The sequence below is a fragment of the Diceros bicornis genome, chromosome 26 (assembly GCF_020826845.1).
Source record: "Diceros bicornis minor isolate mBicDic1 chromosome 26, mDicBic1.mat.cur, whole genome shotgun sequence".
Lineage (NCBI taxonomy): Eukaryota > Metazoa > Chordata > Mammalia > Perissodactyla > Rhinocerotidae > Diceros > Diceros bicornis.
In genome coordinates this window covers 7263170-7287751 of record NC_080765.1, presented here as the reverse complement: position 1 = coordinate 7287751, position 24582 = coordinate 7263170, and the positions used below count along the sequence as shown (strand labels likewise).

General features: G+C 52.1%; 2 protein-coding genes across 5 annotated transcripts; one reads left to right on the top strand and one right to left on the bottom strand.

Annotated features, from left to right (window-relative positions):
• Positions 1–84: 84 nt before the first annotated feature.
• On the top strand, positions 85–9927 carry BUD31 (BUD31 homolog). Its single transcript, XM_058569256.1, has 6 exons — positions 85–317; positions 1271–1406; positions 1787–1908; positions 8281–8403; positions 8638–8804; positions 9694–9927. Exons 3-6 carry the CDS (start codon positions 1815–1817, stop codon positions 9742–9744), a joined length of 435 nt encoding a protein of 144 aa, XP_058425239.1. The 5' UTR covers positions 85–317; positions 1271–1406; positions 1787–1814; the 3' UTR covers positions 9745–9927.
• Positions 3677–24461, bottom strand: PTCD1 (pentatricopeptide repeat domain 1). 4 transcript variants are annotated; one of them, XM_058569250.1, is made up of 9 exons: positions 24391–24461; positions 22601–23102; positions 20365–20505; positions 19041–19259; positions 17078–17179; positions 14436–15143; positions 13178–13294; positions 12261–12443; positions 10010–10547 (listed from the first exon to the last, which is right to left on the bottom strand). In XM_058569250.1, exons 2-9 carry the CDS (start codon positions 23078–23080, stop codon positions 10365–10367), a joined length of 2133 nt encoding a protein of 710 aa, XP_058425233.1. In that variant the 5' UTR covers positions 23081–23102; positions 24391–24461; the 3' UTR covers positions 10010–10364. The 4 variants fall into 4 exon arrangements, with proteins under 4 accessions (XP_058425231.1, XP_058425233.1, XP_058425232.1 ...); XM_058569249.1 differs by lacking the exon at positions 24391–24461 and adding an exon at positions 24180–24287; XM_058569248.1 differs by lacking the exons at positions 10010–10547; positions 24391–24461 and adding an exon at positions 3677–4685 and having other exon boundaries at positions 22601–23585.
• Between the last annotated feature and the right edge of the window lie 121 nt (positions 24462–24582).

The following is a 24582-nucleotide window of genomic DNA, read 5'->3' as shown; positions in this document are numbered from 1 at the left end:
CAGGGAGGCCAGCGCACGAAGCCGGACTGTCCTGCACGCCGCCTGAGTCCAGGATCGCCCGCGCGCCGCCGGGCAACAGCGCCCCTGGTCTCCCCACCCGGGGAGATGTGTGAGCCTGCCGGCCACCCCCCGGGAAGTGAGGGCTGAAGGCAAGAGCGGTTCTGGAATTCTATACACGCAGATCTGCGGACACCTAAGGTGACGCAATCTCCGCGCGGAGCTGGGCGGGGCTCCGCGAGGACCTTATCCTGAAGAGATCGCCTGGGAGGCGGAAGTTGCCGAATGAGAAGCGGCGACTGATAGCGGCGGAGGCCGGGGTGAGTGTTTTTCCTCTGTTCTTGAGTACCTTGGTAACGGCAGGGGCCAGCGATCGGAGGTCTGCACCGGCCCAGAGGGACCGGGAGGTCGGAGTGAGTTCCCGAGAGGACGCCTCCTCCGTTCTGCCGAGGGGACTGGAGGTTTGGGCGTTCTCTTCTAGGCTGTTTCCCCCACACTATTTTCTCTGCCGAGAACGTTTTCTAAATACTGCTTGTTCTTGTAAGCCCGTTTCTGATGTCGCCCTCTCTGTGAGCCTTCCCTCCCTTCCTCCTTCTGAATGCCTTTCCACTCGCCGCCTCTCTCGAGCGCTCCCTTTCTTGTATTGCCCTATACCTCTTTCTTCTTGATCTAGTTACCTCCTGCCTCTTACCTCTCCTCGGAGGCTTCCTGACTCCCAGATTGGGCCAGGGCCCTCGAATTTTCCCTAGATCATAGGAAATTGGTCGGTCGCGTGTCTTTTTCCTACCAGCCTGTGCGCGCTGGGGCAGAGACCAGATTCCATCCATCTCTAGCTTCAGCTCAGGGGAGACTGGTGCACTGATGTGGAAGTGAGGCGCCCCCAATCAGTCAGACTCTGCCAGTTCCCAGCTGTGCAACCCTGACTTTACCTCTTGGAGTTTGATTCCTCATCTGTAAGATTGTTATGGAGAATTCATGAAAGAAGGACGTGTGTGTATTGGGGGGGGAGAGGCTTTGTATACTGTCAGGTACCTTATAGAAGGGAGGGACTGAATGAATTTGGGGGAGATGAGTCTGCTATAAATCAAAATAAGAAAAAACCTGAGTTCTCTTTGCCAGCTTGGAAATGCTGTGTGGTTTGAAAAATGCTTTGCTGTTTGGATTTGGACTGGCCTGTTGTATGGGCTTTACATGACTTGCCTTTTTGTAGCCTGTTTGTTGAGTTTAAAAGAGACCTCGGCAATCTGGCTAATCTTCTGCCGTCATTTTACAGACAAGACTGAGGACCAGAGAGGGAAAGTGACTTCCCCAGAGTCACAGAGTAATTGGTAGAGCTAGACAAGAACCTAAGCCTGTAACTGAAGAGACCAAAGATCTTTCTATTACACTCCTGGGAAGCAGATCCTAAGGTACTTTGGCTTTACAGCCTCTTTTAAACACTTATTCCCTCAGCTCCCCAATTATAGTCCTCCTCACACTGTGTTGTAAATGCCTTTTCACTTTGTCCTCTTGCTAGACTGTCACCTCAGGGACAGAGGTTGTGTCTTATTCTTTGTTCTATGTTCTCAATGTTAGCTAATAATAACAGCAAATGTGTTTTAAGCATACATTAAACGCCAGGCATGTTACATATAATTATAATTAAGTCTTCACAGTGATCCTATAAGGTAGGTTCTATTATTCTCATTTTACGGGTGAGGAAACAGATATAAGGAACTGAATGTACAAAATGTTGGCTGGTGAAGGCCTTTGGGGATCTGATACCAATTCATTTCATTTTTCCCCCCAGATCTTTGCACATTATTTTGTGAGGAAAAATGCCTAAAGTCAAAAGAAGCCGGAAAGCTCCCCCAGATGGCTGGGAGTTGATCGAGCCAACACTGGATGAGTTAGATCAAAAGATGAGAGAAGGTGAGTGGGGGAGTTCCTGTCTGAGTGGTCTGTGTCCAAGGGTCACAGCTTAGATGCCTCCAGGGGCCAAGCATAAATGCAAGTATAAATGGGAAGAGACAGGTGGCAGCGCTGTGGCCTCCTGACACTGACATGTTTTATTTGTTTTTATTAACTCATAGGAATATCATAAGTGCCAGAAAATAAGATAACACTAATGAAAAAGTCCTCAAAAACGTTTTTTGGCCAACTTAAATATAAAAGCATTAGGGAATATAGATCAAATAGTCTACCAATAATTATTTACTATTTTGGTTAGCTGTACATTCAAAATCATGCCATATATATTTACTTGGAAAATCCTGTTCTTTTTCACTTTTGCATTTTCTGAAACTTTTTTTTTTCAGATTTTTTTTTTGTAGGTCTCTGACACTGTTTTCATCATCACTTAGTTTTTGCATCATCCTCCAGTTTTCCAGAATGCACCATTTTCACTTCCCTCTAAATGTTATGTGATCCTGCACGTTGTGGATCAGTGTAGTGTGCTGTCTTTGGATATTTTATCTGAAGCCACAAGCATCTGTAGGTCTTATATGATCACAGTGTAACTATTTACTGAATTGTTTTTTAAAGTGATCTTTTTTTTTAAGCTTTTTTGTAACTAATCCAATCCTTGTTATTATGAGGTCATACCTCTAGCAATAATTACTAAATCAGTGTTAAATTACTTTGCCTCCTTTTTCCAAAACTGATTGTTTCAGATAACTTCTATTAAATGCCCAGAACTTGCCGTAATCAAGGTCATTTTGGGCTGAGAGATTTCTTCCCTAAACAGATCTTTATTCAAAATAAAGGACCTTGGAGAGTGCTGTAACAGAAGAGATTTTGTGAGTCTTTGAAAATAAATCTACTTCCTCTTTTAAGGAATGACTTTTTTGGGGAGAGTATTGAGGATGTATGTGATATTATTTACCTCCAAAAAGAAGTATTCTTTCTCCCATTTTTATTTAACCATTCACCCTTCAGCATTTTTTTGCTTTCTCATTTTTGATAAACACACAGGTTTAAGACTTGGTTTCACATTACTCTTACTGCCACTATAAAGAAAGCAGACTGAGTGGATGGCAGGTGGTACCCGGCTTGGCTTCTGTGTTGGAAACAACAGGGAGCTCTGGAGAGGGGCAGAAGCTGCTCCTCACCTAGAGCCCATTTTACGTGGCATGTAGGCTCAGCATTGCCAGATTTGCTGAATTCTTTTTTTCCGAGAGAAGCCAGAGATCCACCTGTTTTATGTGAACGCTTCTAATTAAAAATTGAAACTTAAAATTATTTGTGGGAGGAGCCAAACAAAGCCTGCCCAGGCTGGCCGAGGCTGCCAGCTTCCAGCTAGTTTGTGCCTGTGGGATCTGTGGCCATGCTGCTAGGCCAGAGAGGACCCTTGTGTGGCCTTTGCACAGAAAAGCCCAAAGCCAGTGGCGTTACTAGGCCTGTCCTCCTGATCTGAGGGCCATTTACAGGACAACTCACGCTTATTGAAGTTATTGGCACTGTTATCTTAGGAAGGAAAATTCCTGTTTTCTCTTTTAGTTTGTCCCTGGTATTTCCTAGCTGAGCACAACTGCCCAGCTCTTTATGTGTCTCTTAGGTCATTACTCAAGTTTTGGTATAGCCACTGGTGTCTTATAAGTCCCCAAACAAAAAGAGCCTGATTATAGGGACTGAGGGGCAGAGATGGGGGAAATTATATGTGGCAGGGGGTTTTATGGGTGACTGAGAAATAAAGGCACTATCTCTGTGGACTGTAACCAGGACATGTAAATAACTTCACTTTTATAACTGAAAATCAAGCATAATCAACACTTGCATAATGAACATTTAATTAGACTTTTTGTGTGTGTGTGAGGAAGGTTAGCCCTAAGCTAACATCCGATGCCAATCCTCTTTTTGCTGAGGAAGACAGGCCCTGGGCTAACGTCCGTGCCCATCTTCCTCTACTTTATATGGGACGCCGCCACAGCATGGCTTGAAGAGCAGTGTGTCGGTGTGCACCCGGGATCCGAACCTGTGAACCCTGGGCTGCCAACAGGGATTGCACACACTTAACCAATATGCCACTGGGCTGGCCACCTAATTAGACTTTTTAAGAATAGCACTTTAAGAGAATTGTTGCCCAAGTGTTGATGTTATGGGCAGTTCTAGCAATAGCAAAGAGGCTAAAAACCAAAGTCTCATCTATGCCACAATACCCCCTATCTCTGCCCTCTTTTCATACCCTCATAGTAGCAGGACTGTGCATCACCCGTCGGAAGCTGCCTTCCACTTTGTGCGTGAACCTGTACAAAACGATATCCAAGAGTGTTCACATGATCTTGTGACAATGGGTCGAAAAAGAGACTTAAAAAATGCAGGTGATGCTACGATTAAAAGATTGAGAAATGACTCAAAAGCACAGGGAGAGGGGTTCCACTTCCAGGATGGCAGCATAAGGAACTCCAGCTCCCCCCGCCCCAGTGGTCTTATCCAGTCATATGGCTTCCCACACTCTCCACCCAGGTGACCAAGTGTCTTCTCCAGCCTTGACTCAGCACTAACACTCTATACCAACTGCCTCTTAGATGGCCCCATTTGGTTATCTAAAGCCACCTCAAAATTAACATGTGCAGAACTGAATCCTCACTCACCCCCTCTCCACACACACACACAGCTGCTTCCCTTCTCAGGCCACAAAACATGGGGCTGTCCTTGACTCCCCTCTTTCTTTCATTCTTCCTGTGCAAGCATCCAAGACATCCCGATTCCTAAAAAGGGTGGCAGAATGGAGAGGGAAAATTGTTACAGATAAATAAGACTTGAGACAAATCAACCAAATACAACGTCTGGATGTTGTTTGGATCTTAATTCTGACACACCAGTTGTCAACAGGTGTTTTTTGAGGCAATTGGTGAAAATTGAACACTGATTGAGTATGGGATGCTAATAAGGAGTAATGGTTGATTTTGTTAGGTGGCATATTGGCATTAAAGTCCTTAATACATTATAGATACAGACGTATTTATGAATGTGATGCTTGAGATTCATTTTAAAATACTCCAATGCCCTCCACCCTCAAAAGTGGGGAGAACCAGATAAAATAAAAATAGGTGAATGAATGTTAGTAATTGTTGAAACTGGGTGATAAGTACTTGGGAATTCAATATACTGTTTTTTTCTGTGTACTTGAAATTATCCAGTGAAATCTTAGAAAATTCATGCATCTAAAATCTGACTCCTTTTATCCCATGCCCCCACCACCTGGTCCAGGCCACCCTCCCCTCTCACCTGGATTACTGCAGTAGCCTCCTGCTCCTCCTTTCCCTCCAGTCATCTCCACAGGGCAGCCAGGGTGAGGGTTTTTTTTTTGTGAGGGAGATCAGCCCTGAGCTAACATCCATGCTAATCCTCCTCTTTTTGCTAAGGAAGACTGGCTCTGAGCTAATATCTATTGCCAGTCCTTCTCCTTTTTCTCCCCAAAGCCCCAGTAGATAGTTGTATGTCATAGTTGCACATCCTGCTAGCTGCTGTGTGTGGGACGCGGCCTCAGCATGGCGGGAGAAGCGGTGCATCGGTGTGCGCCCGGGATCCGAACCTGGGCCGCCAGTAGCGGAGCGCACGCACTTAACCGCTAAGCCACCGGGCCGGCCCCTGGGGTGAGGGTTTTAAGTCAGATCATGTCACTATCTGCTCGGGACCCTGCAGTGACTCTGCTACCCATCAGAGCAAAACGAAAGTCCTTCCCCGGCCTTCCAGGGCCAACACACTCTGGCCCTGGCTCCCTCGTGCTCCACCACACCCACCACCCACTAACCACACTGCTCCTCCTTGATCCCTGGTACAGCCCTGCCTTGGGGCCTTTGCATTGCTGTTTGCTCTGTCTTATAAGCATGTTCACCCCACATTTCTTTTTTTTTTAATTGAGATATAATTGACATAAAACACTGTATTAGGCGTATAACATGATTTGATATGCGTATGTATTGCAGAATGATTACCACAATAAGTTTAGTTAAGATCCATCACCTCACATAGTTAGAATTTTTTTTTCTTGTGATGAGAACTTTTAAGATCTCCTCTCTTAGCAACTTTCAGACATACCATACAGCATTGTCAACTATAGTCCTCATGCTGTACATTACATCTACAGGACTGATTCATCTTATAACTGGAAGTTTGTACCTTTTGACCCCCTTCACTCACTTCGCCCACCCCCATCCTACCCTACCGGCCTCATTTCTTAAGGTCTCCTATCAGGTGTCTCCTTTGTGCCTTCTTTGATCACCTGTATAAAATGGCAGCTCCCCCCCTTTCCCCGCTCGCCATCCCCTTCCATGTTTCCTTTTTCTGTGGCCATTACCACTCACCTCCAGGTGCTGATCTGCTTCCCTCCCCTGGAATGCAGGTTGGGGGCTTCTCTGTCTTGCCCGCTGCTGTATCTTGGGCACCCAGAGCAGGGCCTCACCCCTAGCAGGCACGCAGTGTGCACCTGCTGAGTCCTCAACGCCTGCCTTTTGCTGGGAGCACAGAATTTTGTTTGTGGAGCTGAATTACAAATCCTAGGTGATAGAATGGTCTCCACATTGGAGAAAGGGAGGTACAGTTTTCTTGACCACTCCCTGCCTTTCTCCTCTGCTCTAAAAACTGAGAGGAGGTGGTAGACAAAGACCAACTGGTAACTACTAAGGGAAAGAGGTGCCTTGGGGCAGCTGTGAGCGCTCCCTGATCTGCATGTGCTGACGGAGCAGTTATTTCCTGCGCATCCACTGGGCTAAGAATTTTCAGACTTCTCCAGTTTTTTTTTTTTCTCTTCCCTATCCCTAAAGGATTTTGATTGGGAAATGAAATTAAAGGTACCTTAAAGATGATTAGGATGCCACTTGTGGGTCCAGAATTATCTTTTTTTTTTTTTTTTTGTGAGGAGATCAGCCCTGTGCTAAAATCTGCCAGTCCTCCTCTTTTTCTGCTGAGGAAGACTGGCCCTGGGCTAACATCCATGCCCATCTTCCTCCACTTCATACGGGACGCCACCACAGCATGGCTTGCCAAGCAGTGCGTCGGTGTGCGACTGGGATCCGAACTGGCGAACCCCGGGCCGCCGCAGTGGAGTGCGCGCACTTAACCACTTGCGCCACTGGGCCGGCCCCGGCCCAGAATTATCTTGAGAAACTATTACAAATCTAGAAGTATAGAGACCAGGGTATTTTTTTTTTTTTTAAGATTTTATTGATTTATTTTTTCCCCCCAAAGCCCCAGTAGATAGTTGTATGTCATAGCTGCACATTCTTCTAGTTGCTGTATGTGGGACGCGGCCTCAGCATGACCAGAGAAGCGGTGTGTCGGTGCGCAGCCGGGATCCGAACCCCGGGCCGCCAGCAGCAGAGCGCACGCACTTAACCACTAAGCCACGGGGCCGGCCAGAGACCAGGGTATTAACAGAGATTATCTTTGAATGATTTTTTTAAATGTTCGTTTTCTAATTTATCTAATTAAAAAGACATTTTTAATTTAAAACAATCATGTTTAAATCATGTGGTTTATTCTTCTTTATCCTTTTTAATATAACAGCTCTATTGAGATATAAATCATATACTATAAAATTTGCCCTTTTAAAGTGTTCAACTAAGGGATGTTTAGTATATTTGTGAAAGTTGGCCAACCATCATCACAATTTTACATTTCATCACCCCTAAAAGAAACCCCATACCCTTTAATAGTCATCCTCCCCACTCCACTTCCCCCATGTCTCCCAGTTCTAGGCAACCACTCATCTCCTTTCTGTCTGTATAGACGTAGAGTCATATCATAGGTGGGCTTTGAGGACTAGTTTCTTGTACTTGGCATAATGTTTTCAAGGTTCAGCCATGTTGCAGCATGTATCATTACTTCATTCCTTTTTATGACTGAATAATAATCACTGTATTAGGTTACATTTTGTTTATCCATTCATCAGCTGACGGACTCTGGGGTTGTTTCTTCTTTTTGGCTATTGTGAATAATGCTGCTGTGAACATTCATATACAAGTTTTTGTGTGCATGTGTGGTTTTCAGTTTTCTTGGGTATATACCTAGGAGTAGAATTGCTAGGTCATCTAATAACGCTATGTTTAACTTCCTGAAGAACTGCCAGACTGTTTTCCACTGCAGCTGCACCATTTTACATTCCCACTAGCAATGTATGAGGATTCCAATTTCTCCACATCCTCAACACTTGTTATTGTCTGTCATTTTGTTTAGAGCCACCCTAGTGGGTATAAAGTCACATTTATTCTTTATCCCTAGTTATCAAAAAAATAACACTACATCCTGCGCAAATTAACCCTACCCCTCAAAACAAAATAAACACAGACCTTCTTCTCCCAGCTGAAACAGAACCTCATGAGGGAAAGAGGAAAGTGGAATCTCTGTGGCCCATCTTCAGGATTCACCACCAGAAAACCCGCTATATTTTTGACCTCTTCTACAAGCGGAAAGCCATAAGCAGAGGTAATTGGCTAAATTCTCTCTTGGCCTTTCCAAGTTGAGTAGCTTTTGGATTAATTTAAGTAATGGCTCTTATTCTTGAAACCTCAGCAAGTGTCATGATTTTTCTTACCACTAAAAAAGGGAGAGGGGCCAATGTTAGCTACATATTCTTTTTAACGATGGGTAGTGGTGGACAGGGGGTGAGGGAAGCTTTGTTACTCCATGGTCTGATGCCCTTTCCCATCTTTTTGACAGAACTATATGAATATTGTATTAAAGAGGGCTATGCAGATAAAAACCTCATCGCAAAATGGAAAAAGCAGGGTTACGAGAACTTATGCTGTCTGCGGTGCATTCAGACACGAGACACCAATTTTGGGACAAACTGCATTTGCCGGGTCCCCAAAAGCAAGCTGGAAGTGGTAATGTCTCCACCCCTGTGACGTCTGACAATTGAATTTGATGTTTCTTTCAGTTCAGAATTCTGACCAGGTTGACGCCTGGTTGATGCTGGAATGTGGTTTTGTCCTTGGACGTCCTGCTGGCCATCCCCCCCGGGAGTCCCTCTGTTCAGGAATCTGTGCTGGGCAGTTTGGCAGGAATCATGTTTTTTAGGTCTGGGGGCCACTCTCACCTCCACCTTTGGGAAAGCTATTGAATTCCTTTCCTCACTTACGAAATGGGGATGATTTAGTTGGGTTTCACCATCAGATCTCGTTTGCATAGACAAGGGTCTTGCTCCTCTAAAAAAGAGGAAAAAGGAAAATAAACACAAACCACTGCTCTGGGGTCTTCCGTCCCCTGGGCAGGTCCCTGGCCAGACATTGGGCCACACCTGGTCTGGGGACAAGAGGGATCTGCTGCCATACAGATTCAAGTACACACCCTTCTCCCCGCCGTACCCCCATTAGGAAGTCCCCCAGCCCAGAGGAGGCCCTGAGGCCCCTGGCGCTGAGCCTCCTGTGCAGTGGCAGACCCACCTCCAGCTCAGTGCAGGGTATGACATGCTTGCTTTGTAAATAACAAGAATCATTCACACAGATTTTCCCCCCTTTTTGGGGGCACGCGTGTAATGTTGAATTTGCATAAATTAAATGTGCATAGAGATATAACTTCAGTGTCAACAGCAGCTGTTTCCATCTTCATGAGGGAACCTGATCTTCCCCATCCAGAACTGTCATGGAGGTGCTTCTGAGGAGTGTCCTGTAGGGAGTGAATGTCCTGTTGCCCTCCTTCTTGGCGGGAGGGTTACTGTGGGGGCAGGGGTGGCATGTGGCAGGGGCGCAGTGTCTCAGCCATCCTCTGTTGCAGGGCCGGATCATCGAATGCACACACTGCGGCTGCCGGGGCTGCTCTGGCTGAGGCCCTCGGGCCCTGACCCCTCTCCACCCTGGACTTTGGACTTCACAGGTTTCTGCCACCCCCTTTCCCAGGAGCGGCTCTTCTTAGAGTGGTGCCCCAGGCCCTAGTCGGGCCATGGTCTCTACATGCGAAGGCTTTGGTTCATCAGCTGTGATTTGTAGAAATAAAACTTTTAAACCTTTCGGGCCCTGCATTCGTTCTTTCACAGAGCCAGCAGTCTGTGGGACCCTGGGAGAGCACCTGGCCCTGGAGACCAGTTGCCTTTCGGACTGGATCCTGACTCCACTTCATAGGTGATGCATGACCGTGAGCGAGTTCACTTTCCTCATCAGTGATGGAGGTGACAACCTCTCAGGCGAGGACGGCCTGAAATGACATGCCAAGGTGGCCCAAGCTGCTCCTGGACCTGCTGTGAACTTGTCAGCACCCTGGGCCCAGCTTGTCCTCATACCAACGCCTGCAAGATGCTTACTCCGGGCCAGACCTTTCTCTCATGCTTGAGGCTACACCAGATGTTCACGTGTCTTTAATATGAAAGGGACTCCTGGGGCTCCCACAAAGCACTGTGAAGGCCATGCACATTGTTCCAGCTCTGCTGGGGGTCCCCGGGGGCCTCCCCATCACTTGCCTCCAGGGCCTCTGTCCACGTCAGCTTTGGGGACGGTGTCCTGGTCCCCCTTGGGCTTGGTCCGGAACTTTTGCCATGGGTGGGGGGTTTCCTCTGCTGGCATCACTTTCAGCCACTGCTTATAATAAGCTCGGAAGCCATCGATCTTCTCTAAGTAGGTGTTTTTCCCTTTGTACTGTAATTGGAAGAGCACGGGGTTCAGGGTTCCGAGGAGCCACGATTAGAATCACCACATGCTACCTACAGCTAAGCCCAGACCACAGCAGCTGGCTCAGGCCCCAGGGAAGCTGTTCTTGCTTCCAGGTGGTTAAGGGGAGAGGGCAGAAAGGCTGTTCAGTAGGAGTATCTTACTGGGGAGAAACAAAGTTGCTGTTCCATGGGCTAACAATCCTTCCTGCATACCTGCTGCTCTGCTCCTGTACCCAGGGATGTCACCCCAGCTCCACAAGCTAGAATCGTTGGGTGCCCCCAACCCTGCCTCCACAGTCTGCTGAGCATCTGCCCCTCGCTGGCACAGCCACTGCCTCTCTGACCATCCCCAGCACTGAGACAGTGGCCTCTGTGGAGAGGGGGGAGAAAAGGAGGAAACAAGATGTACCAGGCAGATACCAAAAGAAGGCTAGTAGAGGAATACAAAGAAAAAACAAAGTATCGGGGATACAGACTGCTACCACATGATGATAAAAAGGCTAATTCAAAAGATTTAACAATTCTAAACTTATGTGTACCTAAGATAGCCTGAAAGTACGTAAAGCAAAAACTTGACAATCACAAATAGAAGTCAGTCCACTGTCATAAGGGAGTATGGATGTAGGATTTGAATTCAATAAGCGTTAGGCCTCTGGTAGTCTGGTGACTGTTGATTGAACCTGAGAAGACACCTAGTGGGCCCTACACTACAGAGTGAAGAGGCAGTCCAGTAACTAGAAGATATTTGTAACAGAACAAAAGACTAGTATCCAGAATATATAAAGTACTCTGAAGAATCAATAAGACAAGACTAACAACCAACTGTCCAAACATGCCCAGCTATATGCCCTCTGCCTGACACACACTCCACTGCCGTCTCACTAATTCTTACTAAGCCTTCAAAATGGCACTCGAGCGTCGCACCAGCACAGACGTCCCTGACCCCAAGCTCCCACGGCTCGGTGTGTCCTTGCCAACTTGTCTCCCTCCTCACTGGGATTGTGCTCCTCCAGGTCACAGCTGGAGCAGTCAGCACAGGGTCTGACTCAGTGGACCTAAAAACCGAACCCCCAGAGCCTGATATCCTCAGAACAGCAGGGAAAGAAGGCCATTACAAAACACTCCATCACCGCCCTACTGCCGTCCCCATTCACTCAACAAACAACAGTCTGTATTGGGCACCAGGCATTGGACAGGCCCCGGGGACCCAGGTGAGCAAGGCAGACGGTCTCCACCTCTAGGGGCTTATGGTTTCGTGAGGGCGAGTCACACATGAATTACAGGCTGTGAAACACGGTGACAGGGAATAGTGCTGTATGTTAACAGGAAGCAAGGCAGCCAGAGGGGCATCTCTGAGAAAGAGCCTGCAGGAGGAGGAGCCATGTACGTGAAAAGCAGGGGAAGCCTAGTCAAGGCAGAGGGAATACAAAAACCCCGAGGCAGGAAAGAGGCTGGTGGTGTCTTTAGAAATGATGGAAGGCCAGTGGGACCGACAGCATCAACAAAGGGAAGAGTGGCCTGAGATGAAATGAGGCACGTGGACAGGAACTCGTGTGCTGTGGTCTGAGTTCGGGATTTCTCCTAAGGGAAGCCACTGACAGTTTAGAGCAAGGGAAGGCCAATCCCAGAGGCCAGAACCAGGGGTGGGGGTGGCGCTGGCTAAGGAGACAATGGGCACATTAGAGCTGGGCGCACATACCCGGTCAAAGGTGGGCGGGTACTGGGCTGCGAACTCCAGCTGGCGGATGACCACTTCATTCACCGGGACGCTGTTCCGCCTCATGTCCTTCAGGATGTTGATGAGATAGGTGTAGTCCAGCTGCTTGAGGGCCGCATTGATGAGGGTGCTGTAGATGTGGGTGTTGGGGATCATCTGGGATTTCTGAAACATCACAGACATAATCAGTGAGATGACGGTGATTGTTGGGACAAAGCAGCCTGCTGTGGCACGTCCGGCTTGGGCAGTTACCCTGCCAGTCAGGTCTGCTCTGCAGACCAGCGACCAGGGACAAGAAGGGCAGAACCTTGTAGCAACAGTGGGCTGCACTCCCCGCTCCAAAAGGAGAACACAGGTGCCCTGCCCTGTAGGTCCATCCCACCCTGTAGAGGACCCTACCCTCTCAGCCCCGAAGAGCTTGGAGAGAAAGTGTTGCTCTTGGAGATCAATGGACTCAGGCAGTAAACCATGCGCAGGAGACGACCTCCTTGGCTCTGGGCTGTGGTTTACTGCACCCCCCCCCCCGTCCCCCAAGAATTCTGACACATCCCTGCTCCAGTAATATCCTCCATCCATTCAGAGCGCTGGGGCCAAGACCTGTCCCCACCCCTCAATTTCACCCCACTGCCACCACCTTCAAGATCATAACACCCCTTACTTTCAACGGCCATTCCTGCAGCGGCTCACCAGGGTCTTTCTCCCAAATTGGGCCAATGACCATTCTACACTTGAAGCCAGAGCAACCCCACTCTTCCTGCCCCACGCACAGTTTATCCCGTCTGGGTGCAGAGGCCTGGGGGATTCAGGAGGCCCCCTCCTCCCTCCATCTAGCTTTCTTCTTGATTACCCCAGAGAGCTCCTGAGCACCACAGGTCCCGTCCAGCTCTGGGCCCGCTCACCTTCATGTCTGCGAGCAGCTGCAGACCGTCCCATGGCCTGCGGCACCCAATAGCCAGATTGCAGAATGTCTGCAGGTTGGGGACAATTCCCCTCTTCGCCAGGACTGGCAGTAGCGCCTGTGGGGACAGACATGGCATCACAGTAAGCTGTAACCCACCAGCCCTGGTGAGAGCCTTCTCTGGGAAGCCCGTGGCTGGACACTGGACACCCTGGGGCACAGCTCTGCTCAGAGGCCTCCTGGCTCCCTCTGCTGACCACATTGGGCGCTGGCCTCAGTCCGGCTTTCAAGGGTCCCATGACCCGTCCAGCCATCTCTCAGGGCCCAGCTCCCCAAAATTCAGCTCTCTGCAAGTACACCCTGCCTCCCAGCCTGCCTGTCTCCAACATGCCATCCCTTCTCCCTGAATGCCCTTCACATTCCCACGCCTCCCCGCTCCTCTGCTGGCCGTCCATCCCTGCACTCAGGCCTTCAACATCGATGGAGCACCAGGGTCCCTGGGGGCTGGCAGTCCTGCTGTCCAGGGCAGACGACAACACCGACAAGCGTGGGAAGTGCTGGCTGAGGGAGCCCCAGGCCAGGGGTGAGGAAGAGGATGCCTGCTCAGCCTGGCTGGCTCAGGGAGGGGCTCTCTCACGTCTGGCTTGTCTAGAGAAAGGTGTGATCTGCACTGTGGGCTGATGGCAGAGGCTGTGTCTCTGTCATCTGATGCTCACAAGTGCCCAGGTCAGCACTTCTGGCAAAAAAGGCATCATAGGGAAACGTGGAATGAAGGGACAAAATCCCATGAAGGCCAGTGTCTCCATCTGTGAACCAGGGAAGCCTCCACGTGTGGTCAGTAAAAAAAGAGATGTGAAGCTCTCAGCACAGCATCTGGTACCAGGTAAGTGCGATGTCAGTGGGGGGGGGGTGGCTGAAACGTGGGACACTCAGGCATCATTATGAGCTACCCACCTCTTGAGCCACGTGTCCCCACAGCCCCCTGTACGCCTCATGCCCGTCAGTGAGGGTATGTTTGGTGTTTGCCTCCCACCAATGTGTGAGGAGGGCGGAGAGTCAGCTGGCTAGGTCACGCTCGATTACCAGCTTTTCACTCAAGCCCAGGCCCAGACAAGGGCTCCGCACAGCCTGCCCACCGGCTGCGGGAATGGATGACAGACGTGGCAGGGGAGCCAGGTCCCGCAGTCGGAGGGTCAGAGGAGGGAAGGGTAAGGAGGGGGCCCAGTCGACAGCCCCATGCCTGCCTCTGTGCCCCTCACCTTCGCCCCCTCCAGATCGCCCAGCTTGCTCTTCTTCCTCATCAGCGTGTTGAAGAACGTCACGTCGGCCTCCACCTGGTGCGTGTCCAGGACGGTCAGCAGTGAGGACTCTGCGGGGCTCCCGGGCTCCACCACCTCAGCCAACAGCGTGAGGGTTTTGATGTCGGGCTGGAGCCCATGCTCTGCCATCTTGCCCAGGAAGCCCTCCATGCCCCCCATCAAGGCCAGTCTGTCGGCTGGGGTGGTCACAGTCCCAAAGGAGACCACATTTGGGGGGACTGTCCCCGGGGTCAGGAGGTTGGCCTCCAGCCTCCAGGAAGGTGGCTCCGGGGTCACGGAGGCAAGGACCACTGTGTGGTCAGGCTCCACCTTGGTTTCTACCTCAGGCTGGACCTTGCTGGGGACCCTGGCCTCCTGAGGCTGTGGAGGCCCCTCAAGAGCCTGAAAAGGTTCCAGAAACAGCTGCCTCTCCAGGGCCTCCACATGCAGCCTGGCTGACACACTGTCGCTCGCCCTGGCCCAGGCTCTCCTCCTCGCCCGCCGCCCACCTGCCGGAGTCTGGAGCAGGACCGTCTCCTCCCTGGGCCTCAGAAGCAGTGCTGAGGCCACCTCTGGGTCCCCCAGGCTACAGTCCCGAGCTGCCCCCAACAGCAGGTTGTAGCCGTGCCGGCTTGGCTGGAGCCCCAGACTCAGCATCTGCCTCCACACCTGCGGGGGAAAGATAAGCCTCAGCTCCGTGCTCTCTCTCAGGGAGCAGGCTCTGGGAGTCAGCGATCAGCCAGCAAATGCAAAGGGCACGAGAAGGACCCGGAGAGTGTCTAACCCAACACCTGGCTCTGGGCAACTAAGAATCCCAAGAATCTGGAACTCTGGGACACTTCACAGGGGTGCCACTCCTTTCCTCTCTCTAGCTCACCCTAAAACTGTTCTGCCCTCTCGCAGGGCCCCTGTACCAGGGAACAAGCTTTGCCCTGGGTCTCTGCCCATCTTCTCTGTACTCCCCTGGGGAGTTCAAAGCTGGGGTCAGGCAGCCCTGTTTCCTCAAGAGATGAGATCCTCTTCACCACACAGCGTGGTGTCTAGCACACTCGGTGTGTGCTCCAGCACCATGCTCTGCCTGGCTGAATCCTGCTCCACTCGAGCCCACTCCGTACTCTCAAAGAAGCGTGCAATCCAAACCTTAAGTCAGCCTAGACTCTTTCAGAACCTAGCCTCTCTGGCCGTCCCTCCCCAGGGAAGCACAGGTGACCCGCCCACTCTGATCATGCCTGGGTTGTTCTGATACCAAGACCACGCCATTCCTAAGATGCTGCACGGGCTCACTGGTCTCGCTTGCTCCTGTCTGCGGGCTTGATGGGAGGCCACACACAGTGGGGCTAAGAGCGCACATCTGACTTCCTGCCCTCATGAGGCATGAGCGTGCAGACGAGGCGGGGGTGGGTCACCTGGCGAGAGAACTGCTGTCCACTGGACGGGGTCTTGAGGGCAAGGGTCTTGGCAGCCACCACCATGGGGAATGTTGACAGAACTGAGGTTTAGCAGGGACACAGACACTATCCCGTGGCAGCAGGGATTCAGGCTCTAGAGTCATATGGACCCCGGTTCAAATCCCAGCTCTGCCATTTAGCGGCTGTGAGACCTCAGACACTTACTTAACCTCTGTGAGCCTCAGTTTCCTCATCTGTAAAATGGGGCTACTGCTGCCAAGCTTGAGCAGTTTAATGAGTGCACAACACAAAGTGGCTGTTAGTATTATAGACCGTTTCTAACTAGAGCAGATCTAGGCCAACAAGTGGTAGGAACTAGATCTTGGCTGATTTTCACTAAAAAGCAGCCAGAAGACGGCCAGCGGCCACTGCTTCCGGAGAGTCTACAGCGGGGAGGCAACATTTGGTCCAGGGCTGTCCCAGATCACTGGGGCTCAAACTCTGTGCAGACCAACTGCCTGGGGATCTTGTTGAGATGCAGATCTGGACACAGTAGACCTAGGTGGGGCTGAGACCCTGCATTTCTGACAAGCTCCCGAGTGAGGCTGCTGCTGCTGGTCTGTGGGCTCCACCTTAAGCTGGAGGGTTCCAAGGGGGCTACAGTCCTTCCCAACTCTGAGAAGCTAGGAAAGCAGCCGTGGCACCACTGCTAATACTACCTCCCCTCTTGATAAGGGGGGTCAGCTCTGGTCTGAGGTGGGATTAGAGCAGCGTGTCTCAACTCTGATGTCCTTGAGAAATTCTCAGGACCAAATGCAGACTCCTGGGTCCCACCTATAGAGATGCTGAGTGGGGGGCTGCGCGGGATGGGCTGTGAGCACCCCGGGTGGGTGCACTGCAGGCATTCAGGGACCATAAGCTTAGCAGATCTGGGCTGACTGCACAGAAGGACCCCCAGCAGAGTGGGAGAGTGTGGGCGGGCTGTGTCCTCACTTGAAGGGCAACCATGCCACCTCCGTGGGGCTTCTCTTCCTGCCATCTGTATAACGGGGAAGCAGTGTCCTCTGGGAAGGCCAAAAGATTGCAAAGATAAAAACACCCAGCACAGGGCAGGAGCAGGTGCTCAAGGAATGCACACAGGATCACCATTTCCACCTGACACAGGTGCACGGGGGAAGCAGGAGGGGCAGGAAGGCAGAGCTGGGAGGGACAGACCTGCAGGGCGTATCGGAAGCCTGTCTTCTTGTCCTGGATGCAGCCCATGAGCAGGAAGCTGAAGGTCTCCTCTGTGACCGCATGCCCTTTGTGAACAATTTCCTGGAGAAAGGAATGAGGAGGTCCCACTGAGAACCTGCCACCGAGCCTAGGCCTGGCCCGACAAGTCTGACTCAGGGCAGACACTCCCAGGGCAGTCCCAGGTTGGTGCACATTTAAGAGGTGGGGCCTCACTCTGGCTCTGGGGCTGGATCAGAACCAGCTCCCGAGCAGAGATGTCCAACTGCTGCCTGCACTTCCTCCTCCTCTCCTTCCCAGGCCTCTCTTCCTGGCTCTGCTACTATCACTTCTGTGCAGCCCCTCTGCAAAGACCACCCCAGTGGTCACTTTAAGGCCCTGTCCTCAAGGCTTTGGAATTAGACAGAGCTGGCTTCAAGTCCCAGTTTCACCACTGGCCAGCTGTGAGAGTGGGCAAGGCGTTCAGCTCCCTGCTCTCACTGTCCTCTGTGCAGTGGGTCACAGGCAGGACCTGCCTTACAGGATCTTTGGAACGACCCCACAAGATGGCGTGCTGCCTGCACATGGCAAGTAGTTACCACCGGCCTCTCTCGGGCGTGTCAGGGTTGGCCGCTGCCTTCTTGAGATGCTCCTTCCACCTCTCAGCACCTCAGAGTCTCCTCCTTCTCACCCCCACAACTGCCGCTCTCCCGCCTCCCCCTCTGTCACCAACTCTTCTACCTCAGTGAGGCTTTTTAGTCTGTGCTCTCTCTTCCTGGACAATCACAGCTGTCTCTTAACTGGTCCCTCTCCCTCACCAGCCAGACTGACCTGCCTAAAATACCAATCTGACACCTCTGGACAGGTCAGGTCAGAGGCCTATGAGCCACGCTGCCCCAATCCGGAAGCTTCAGGTACCTGCCTTGAACCCTGGGGGGATTCGTCATTCACAAGGAGGTCTGCAGGCTCGAGACCTGGTGATCCTGCCTCTCCAGCAGGGCAGGGCAGCCCAAGGCAGCCAACCCAGGGACTGGCCAAAGGCTGCTGTGCACCCCGTGGTGCATGGACAGCCTATCAGGACCTCTCTCCTGGGACAGGCAGGTGGGAACTCACTACGTGCAGTGAGGAAGGGCGTCGGTCAGTGATGGAAGGAGCGAGACAGAAAGTAGTCGAGTCACAGTGGGTAGAACATAAGAGCAGAGAGTGAGCTGCACGTGCGGGGCCTGAGGGACGAGCAGAAGGATAGGGCTGCCAAGGGTTAGCTGAGCCCTGACACTGCCCTGGTTCTCCTGAGGTTTGGTTGTGGGGACCTGGAGCCCTGCCTGCTTCCCATAAGCCTTCCTTTAGGTGTTAACTCGTGTCTGTCTTGCCTCCTTGCAACCTGAGAAAGCAGAACCACTACCCACTTGGGGTCCTTCCTGCTCAAACCCCCTCCTGATCTCCTTCTCTGTGAACTGGGAATAAAACCCTTCTACTGGGCAGCTGGGGAAGAGAAGAGGCTACAGACCAAAGGCCTAATGCAGTTGGCCCCAACTCAGCACTCCGACGCCTCCACTCGCCTGTTTCCCTGGAACCTGACACACCAACCGGCCAGACTCCACAGCTCCCTGGGCACCCAGGCTTCTGCTCCCACTGCTCGTTCTAAGCAGAAGGCCCTCCCCGGTGAGCACTGACTCATCTTGAGTGCTATGAAGCCCGCCCGCCTCCAGGGCACCAACAAGTCCCATACAGAGGGACACGGCACACAGAAGCATACACAACTCACCACCCTCATGGGGTTGCGGGCCTCTCTGTCCATCAGACTAAGGCCGCTGAGAGCAGGGTCTCGTGGGATTCATCTGTGAACCCCAGAGCCCAGCACGTGGCCTGTCTCATTGGCCCCTGAACCTTCCTACATGAGCGACACAGACAGCCACAGCCTCACACCTGCTACATGGGACTGGCAGGAAGGAAGAGCCAACCCCACCTTGAACACATCGAGGCACATCTTGAGGTCTGCGCACATGGCAGCCATCTTCAGCAGAGCGTGGTACGTTTTCAAGTTGAGCTGAAAGTTTCTGGCCTGGAGCTGCTGCCGGAGCTTCAGGGCGCTCTGCAGAGCAGAGTCCTTCCAGGGGGACTCAGCGCATACATTGAACAGGGCTGTATAGGTGGCATCTGAGGGCTCCAGGTCCCGCTTTTTCATCTGTAGAGATGGGGAGAAACTTAGAGGTGGCTCTGGAATCAGCTGAGTGCACGGGTGACAGCCACCTTGAGAGGAAGCTAGAGAGGACTCTGTTACCACATTCGACATGCCTGAGACGTGGGGTCTGTGCTAAGGCAGAGCTGAGTGACATTAACCTGACTCAGCCAAAGGGACTCTGAAAATTGACCCTGCACCTCAGATGCACCAAACAAGAAACCATCCTCCCCCAGGTGCTTTTCAGCCCATCCCGAGCCTGAGGTGCTCTGCAGCAGGGTCCTCCCAATGCTCCCACCCTCTGGCGGACCAGGTCGCCCTGACTGTTAAGGGGCCATGGGGTGGATCTGGTCTGGGAAAGGGTGGGAGAGGGCCATCAAACCCCAGCTCCAGTGTTTACTGAGGGGTCCTGGGCAAGTTAGTTCGTCACTGGAAAAATGGGGATGATACTGTCACCTTGAAAGGCTGTTGCAAGGGTCGGGTAGGGGAGTGGCCCCTGGACGAGCAGCAGCCAGGAGCGTGTTACTGCAGCACATCTCAGGGGCCCCCTGGCTCTGCTGAGTCACAAACCCTGGGGCGGGGTCGACACTGTGCTTATCAAGCTCTGATCAAGGTGACTGAGCAGCTCCCTGATAAAGCCAAGCGCTCTCTGTTTCCCAGAGAACGGCCACCTGACCGGGCGCAGGCGACGGAAGAGTATAAAGAGCCCTGCTCTTAAGAGTCAGGCCGTTTGGGGCTCGAATCCCAGCTCCAGCACTCTGGAGAGGGGTAACCTTGGACATGGCCTTCATCTCTCCAGGCCTCAGTTTCCTCATCTGAAAACGAACAGGGCGAGGATGGGGGTGAGAGAAAGGGACATGAACAAACTGGGGCAGCATGGAAAGGGACGGGGACGGGTGGGGCCACGCAGGTGCTGGAGGACTTGCCACATCATCTCGTGTAATTACCCACGATCAGCGACGTTTCACAGATGATGAAACTGAGGCCGGAGAGGTTAAATCGCCTGCCCAGGGTAATGCACTAGCAGGTGACACTTCAGGATCTGCACCCAGCTCTTTTTTGTGCCAAAGCCCATGCTCTTTGGAGCCTCGCCCCTGCGCCCCACACTCACGTCATTGTAGAGCTTGAAGGCCTTCTTCAGGTAGCCGGCCCGCCCGCAGCCCCCGATCAGCACTGTGTAGTTGCACTCAAGGGGCTGGAGTCGCTCTTCCTTCAGCATCTGCCTCTCAAACAGGTCCAGGGCCTCAGCCAGCTGTGCGGGGGGAACATAAGAGGGGGCTCAGGGTGGCCTCAGAGAACCTCAGCCAAGAGAGGGAGACTGAGGCTGAGGTACCCTCCCCTGGGGCCAAGACCAGGCCTACCCAGGAGCCAAACACCCTGTGCTCTGCAGCAAGGGAGCTTCGTGGTGGCCAGGAAGAAAAGCCCACTGGACACCCACCACCTAGAGGAGCTCTCGGCCCTACTGCCACGGCTGCCTTCCCTCTAGCAGGACAGTGAACTCCTTGAGAGCAGGGGCCATGTCTTTGCATCTCTGTGGCTCTCGAGTGGAGCCAGGGCCTGGCACTTAGTAACTCCTCAGAAAATGTTAATTCTGTGACTCCCAGGATCTGCCTGCCCTTGCTTCCTCGGTGACCCCACCTGCAGTGCCAGCCCCCTGGCTCTGAACTGATGGGAGTCTGGGTTCCAGTCATTTAGTAGGGATGCTCAGAGCCACTGTGCTGCACGATCACAGGGGGCTGTGACACGATCACAGCGACAGTCTCCTGAGATGGCACAGGATGGCAGCCCTGTGTCACTAGCTTCCTCCAATTGCAAACCCCTTTGGCCCACAGTAGTCTTTGCCCCATCCCTACTCCTACACCATCCCCTTTAAAGCCTCAGTTCACTCCTTTACCACTTAATTATCTTATTTCATCCATTCATTCAACCAGTAATCACTGAGTCCTATTAGGTACCAGACAAGGTCTATATGCTGGGGATACAGCAGTGAGCAAGAGGGAGCTCCCTCATAGAGTACATCTTCTAGCGTGGAAAGACAGACGCCAAATGAGATAACTAAGAAAAATATATACTATGTCAAATGGTGATAGGTGCTATGTAAAAAATAAAGCAAAAAGTGTCAGAAGAAGGGTGTGGGAGATTCAGTTTTAGATACGACAGCCAAGCAGGGCCTCACCCAGAAGTTGACAGATGAGCAAAGATCTGAAGGAGGCCAGGGAAGGAGCCATATGGCTATCTGAGGGAACAGCCAGTGCAAAGGCCCTGAGGCAGAAGTGTGCCTAGGAGTTGGAGGAGCAGAGAGGAGGCTGAGGTGGCTGCAGCAGAGTAAGTGAGGCAGAGGGGATGAGAGCAGAGAGATAAGGGGTGTGGAGGGCAGATCCTGCAGCCTTCATAAGCCATTGTGAGGACTTTGGCTTCTCTTTGTTTACTTCTCAACTTTTCATTATGGAAAATTTTAAACATACACAAAAGTAGAAAGAAGAGTATAAGATGGTGAAGAAGAGTGTACAATGATAAAGTTTGGCCAATCTTGTTTCATTTATACCCTGCACTCTCCCCCAAACTGTATTTTTTAAGGCAAATTCCAGACATTCTATCATTTCATTCATAAAATCTTCAACACATACCTCCAAGAGATTTTTAAATAGAAACGGAATGTCATTATCAATATCTAAGAAAGTGAACATCATCGATGTCACTGAATACACTGGGAGTTCTGGAGAGAAGAGTAACATTATCTGCTTTCTGCTTTAACAGGATGACTCCGTGCTGCCAGCTGACGGCGGGGCAAGAGGAGGAGAGAGCCTCGGGGAGCCCAGTGCCATGCGTTGTAACAGCTGAGGAGGGCGAGGAGAAGGCTATGCCTGGGTGTTCTGGGGTAGGGTCATGAGAAGCGTTAGGACTGGTGACATTTTGAAGCTAGAGCCAGTGAGAGAAAGAGAAGAGTAGGGGTGACCTGAAGGTATTTGGCCTGGGCAGATGCAACAGTGGGATTGCTATTCAGTGAGATGAAGAAAGTATAGGGAAAACAAGGTTGGGAAAAACAATCTCGGTGGATGTAGGTGGGTGTAAGAGAGATGGCGAGGAGGTAGCTGGATACACAGATCAGGAGTCCACGGGAAGGCCAGGCTGGAGATACAAATACCAGAACTGCAGTGAGGAGGCTGGCACTGAAAGCCAGGAGGCTGGCGGGTCACCCGGCGCAGTACCTGGGGTGAGTGAAGACAGAGGAGAGAAGAGCCCTGAGCACCCCAACATTCAGAGATCGGGAAGGCAGGGCCCCTCACAGAATACCGAGCCATGGGCAAGTAGGAGCCAGGAGCAGCAGAATCCACAGGTTCCCTCACCTTCCCTTCCTTGATCAGGTGTTTGCACTGAAAGAAGTACCAGTAAGGGGTGTTTCTTCGGCCCCGCCATGATTTTGGCTCCAGCTCCCTTGCCTCGTCTTCTTCAACACTCTGTTCCCTGAGCCGCAGGTTATACAACTGGGCCGTCGATTTGCGGAACATTCTCCGGGAGGAGTATTTGTCGGAGAGGGTCCCAAAGCTTTCCTCCCCGTCTTCCTCCTGGGTGGCTGTGGGGCTGGGCTGGCTGGGGTCAGAGCTGAGGCTGCCCGTGTTCTTCTGGCTCCCCTGGCCCACGGGCAGCTGAGAGAGGGAGCTGCTGAAGGCTGCTGGCGCTGGCCGAGTCAGCCCCACGGCCCTCAGCCATGCAGGCCTCTTCCTGCCTCCTGCCCACCTGGCTCTGAGAGGGTCAAGGTGTTGCAGGAGAGACAGTCCCACGGGGTGGGGGCGGGAGAAGAGCTGGGCAAGTTTCACGAGGTCCATCTCTGGCTTTCCCCTCCAGGGCCTGACAAAGGTCAGAAAAAATAATGAAGTCAACTCAGGATCGCAGTCACAAAAAGCAGAAAGAAGACAGAGAAGTGGTGACAAGCCCAGACCGAGATTAGAAAGCCTAGGTTCAGACTGCAGCTCTGCCAAACAACCATCCATGAGTCCCTGGGCACTCACTGCTCTGGCCTCAGCCTCCTTGCCTGTAAACTGGGGTTAACTACAACGTTGCCCACACAGCACTGTAGCAATGACTGAACGAGGTCTCAGATATACACAGTGCAGTACACTGCTGGCACAGTAAGCAGTCCACGGACAGAAACTATTCTCAAGCCATGATCTACGACATCTGTCACTGAAGCCAGATCTGAGTTTGAGTCCTGGCCAGAGCTGTGACTGGGCCCATTACTTGATCTCCCTGTGCCTCATTCAAATATGATGTTGAAATAAGTATCAAAATGTTTTAAAGACAAACTTATAGCATACTAGTATACATGCTTCTTTTTCTTATTTATTTATTTATTTTTCCCCCAAAGCCCCAGTAGATAGTTGTACGTCATAGTTGCACATCCTTCTAGTTGCTGTATGTGGGACACCGCCTCAGCATGGCCGGAGAAGCGGTGCGGCGATGCGAGCCCGAGGTCCGAACCCGGGCCGCCAGCAGCAGAGCGCACCCACTTAACCGCTAAGCCACGGGGGCGGGCCCCGTGCTTCTTTTTCAAGGCATTAAATAACAAGACCCCATCATGTCAAAGCAGTGCTGAGTGTAAATGACAGCTTGCAGTGGCTGCAGATACTCTGTCTCCAACTATCATTTGCACTCGTCCCCACTTGAAATCACGACTTAATTTCGGGCACAGCTAACGCTACTCGTCCGTCAGTCACGGAAAGCAATGCTCCATTTCACACAGAGAAAATAAAGGTGTCATTTTCTTCCTACCCAAGTTCATTAACCTGCCCAGACTAATAACCCCTGAATTAGAGGCACGCTGCCGCTGTCCTTCCTCTGGGTACCCGCTGCCCGCCGACGCTCCCCGGACCCTCAGGCCACCGGGACCCCTGTCCACACTGGCCTTCAGAGCCTTGGTTTCCTCACCGGGCGCCCCCGGCTCCGACCCCGGCTGCGAAACTCGCTACCTCTCTGGCCTGTCCCCGCCCAGGTCCCGGGCTCCGGATCAAATAGCAACTCGCTCGAAGAGTCCGGCCCAGTGAACGCGGCCCCACGCCCGCCCGGCACCGCCTCGCTCCCCGCCCGGCCTCGCGTCACCCCCAGTGGCGTCCCAGCCTCGCCGCGCCGCAGAGCCTACTCTCCTTCCCCGCCACCTCTGGTGCGCGCCCCAGGCGACTTCGCGCAAGCGCAGCCCGCGTCACGAACTCCCCGTGCACGTGGTTTCAGGTTACCCGCGGCCCAGAGGACAGGCGGGCGTTCGGCTGGCGGCTAGCCGGGCCTAGCGGAGCGGCCCGTACTCCGCGCTCGATTGGCCCGGTCTGGACGGGCG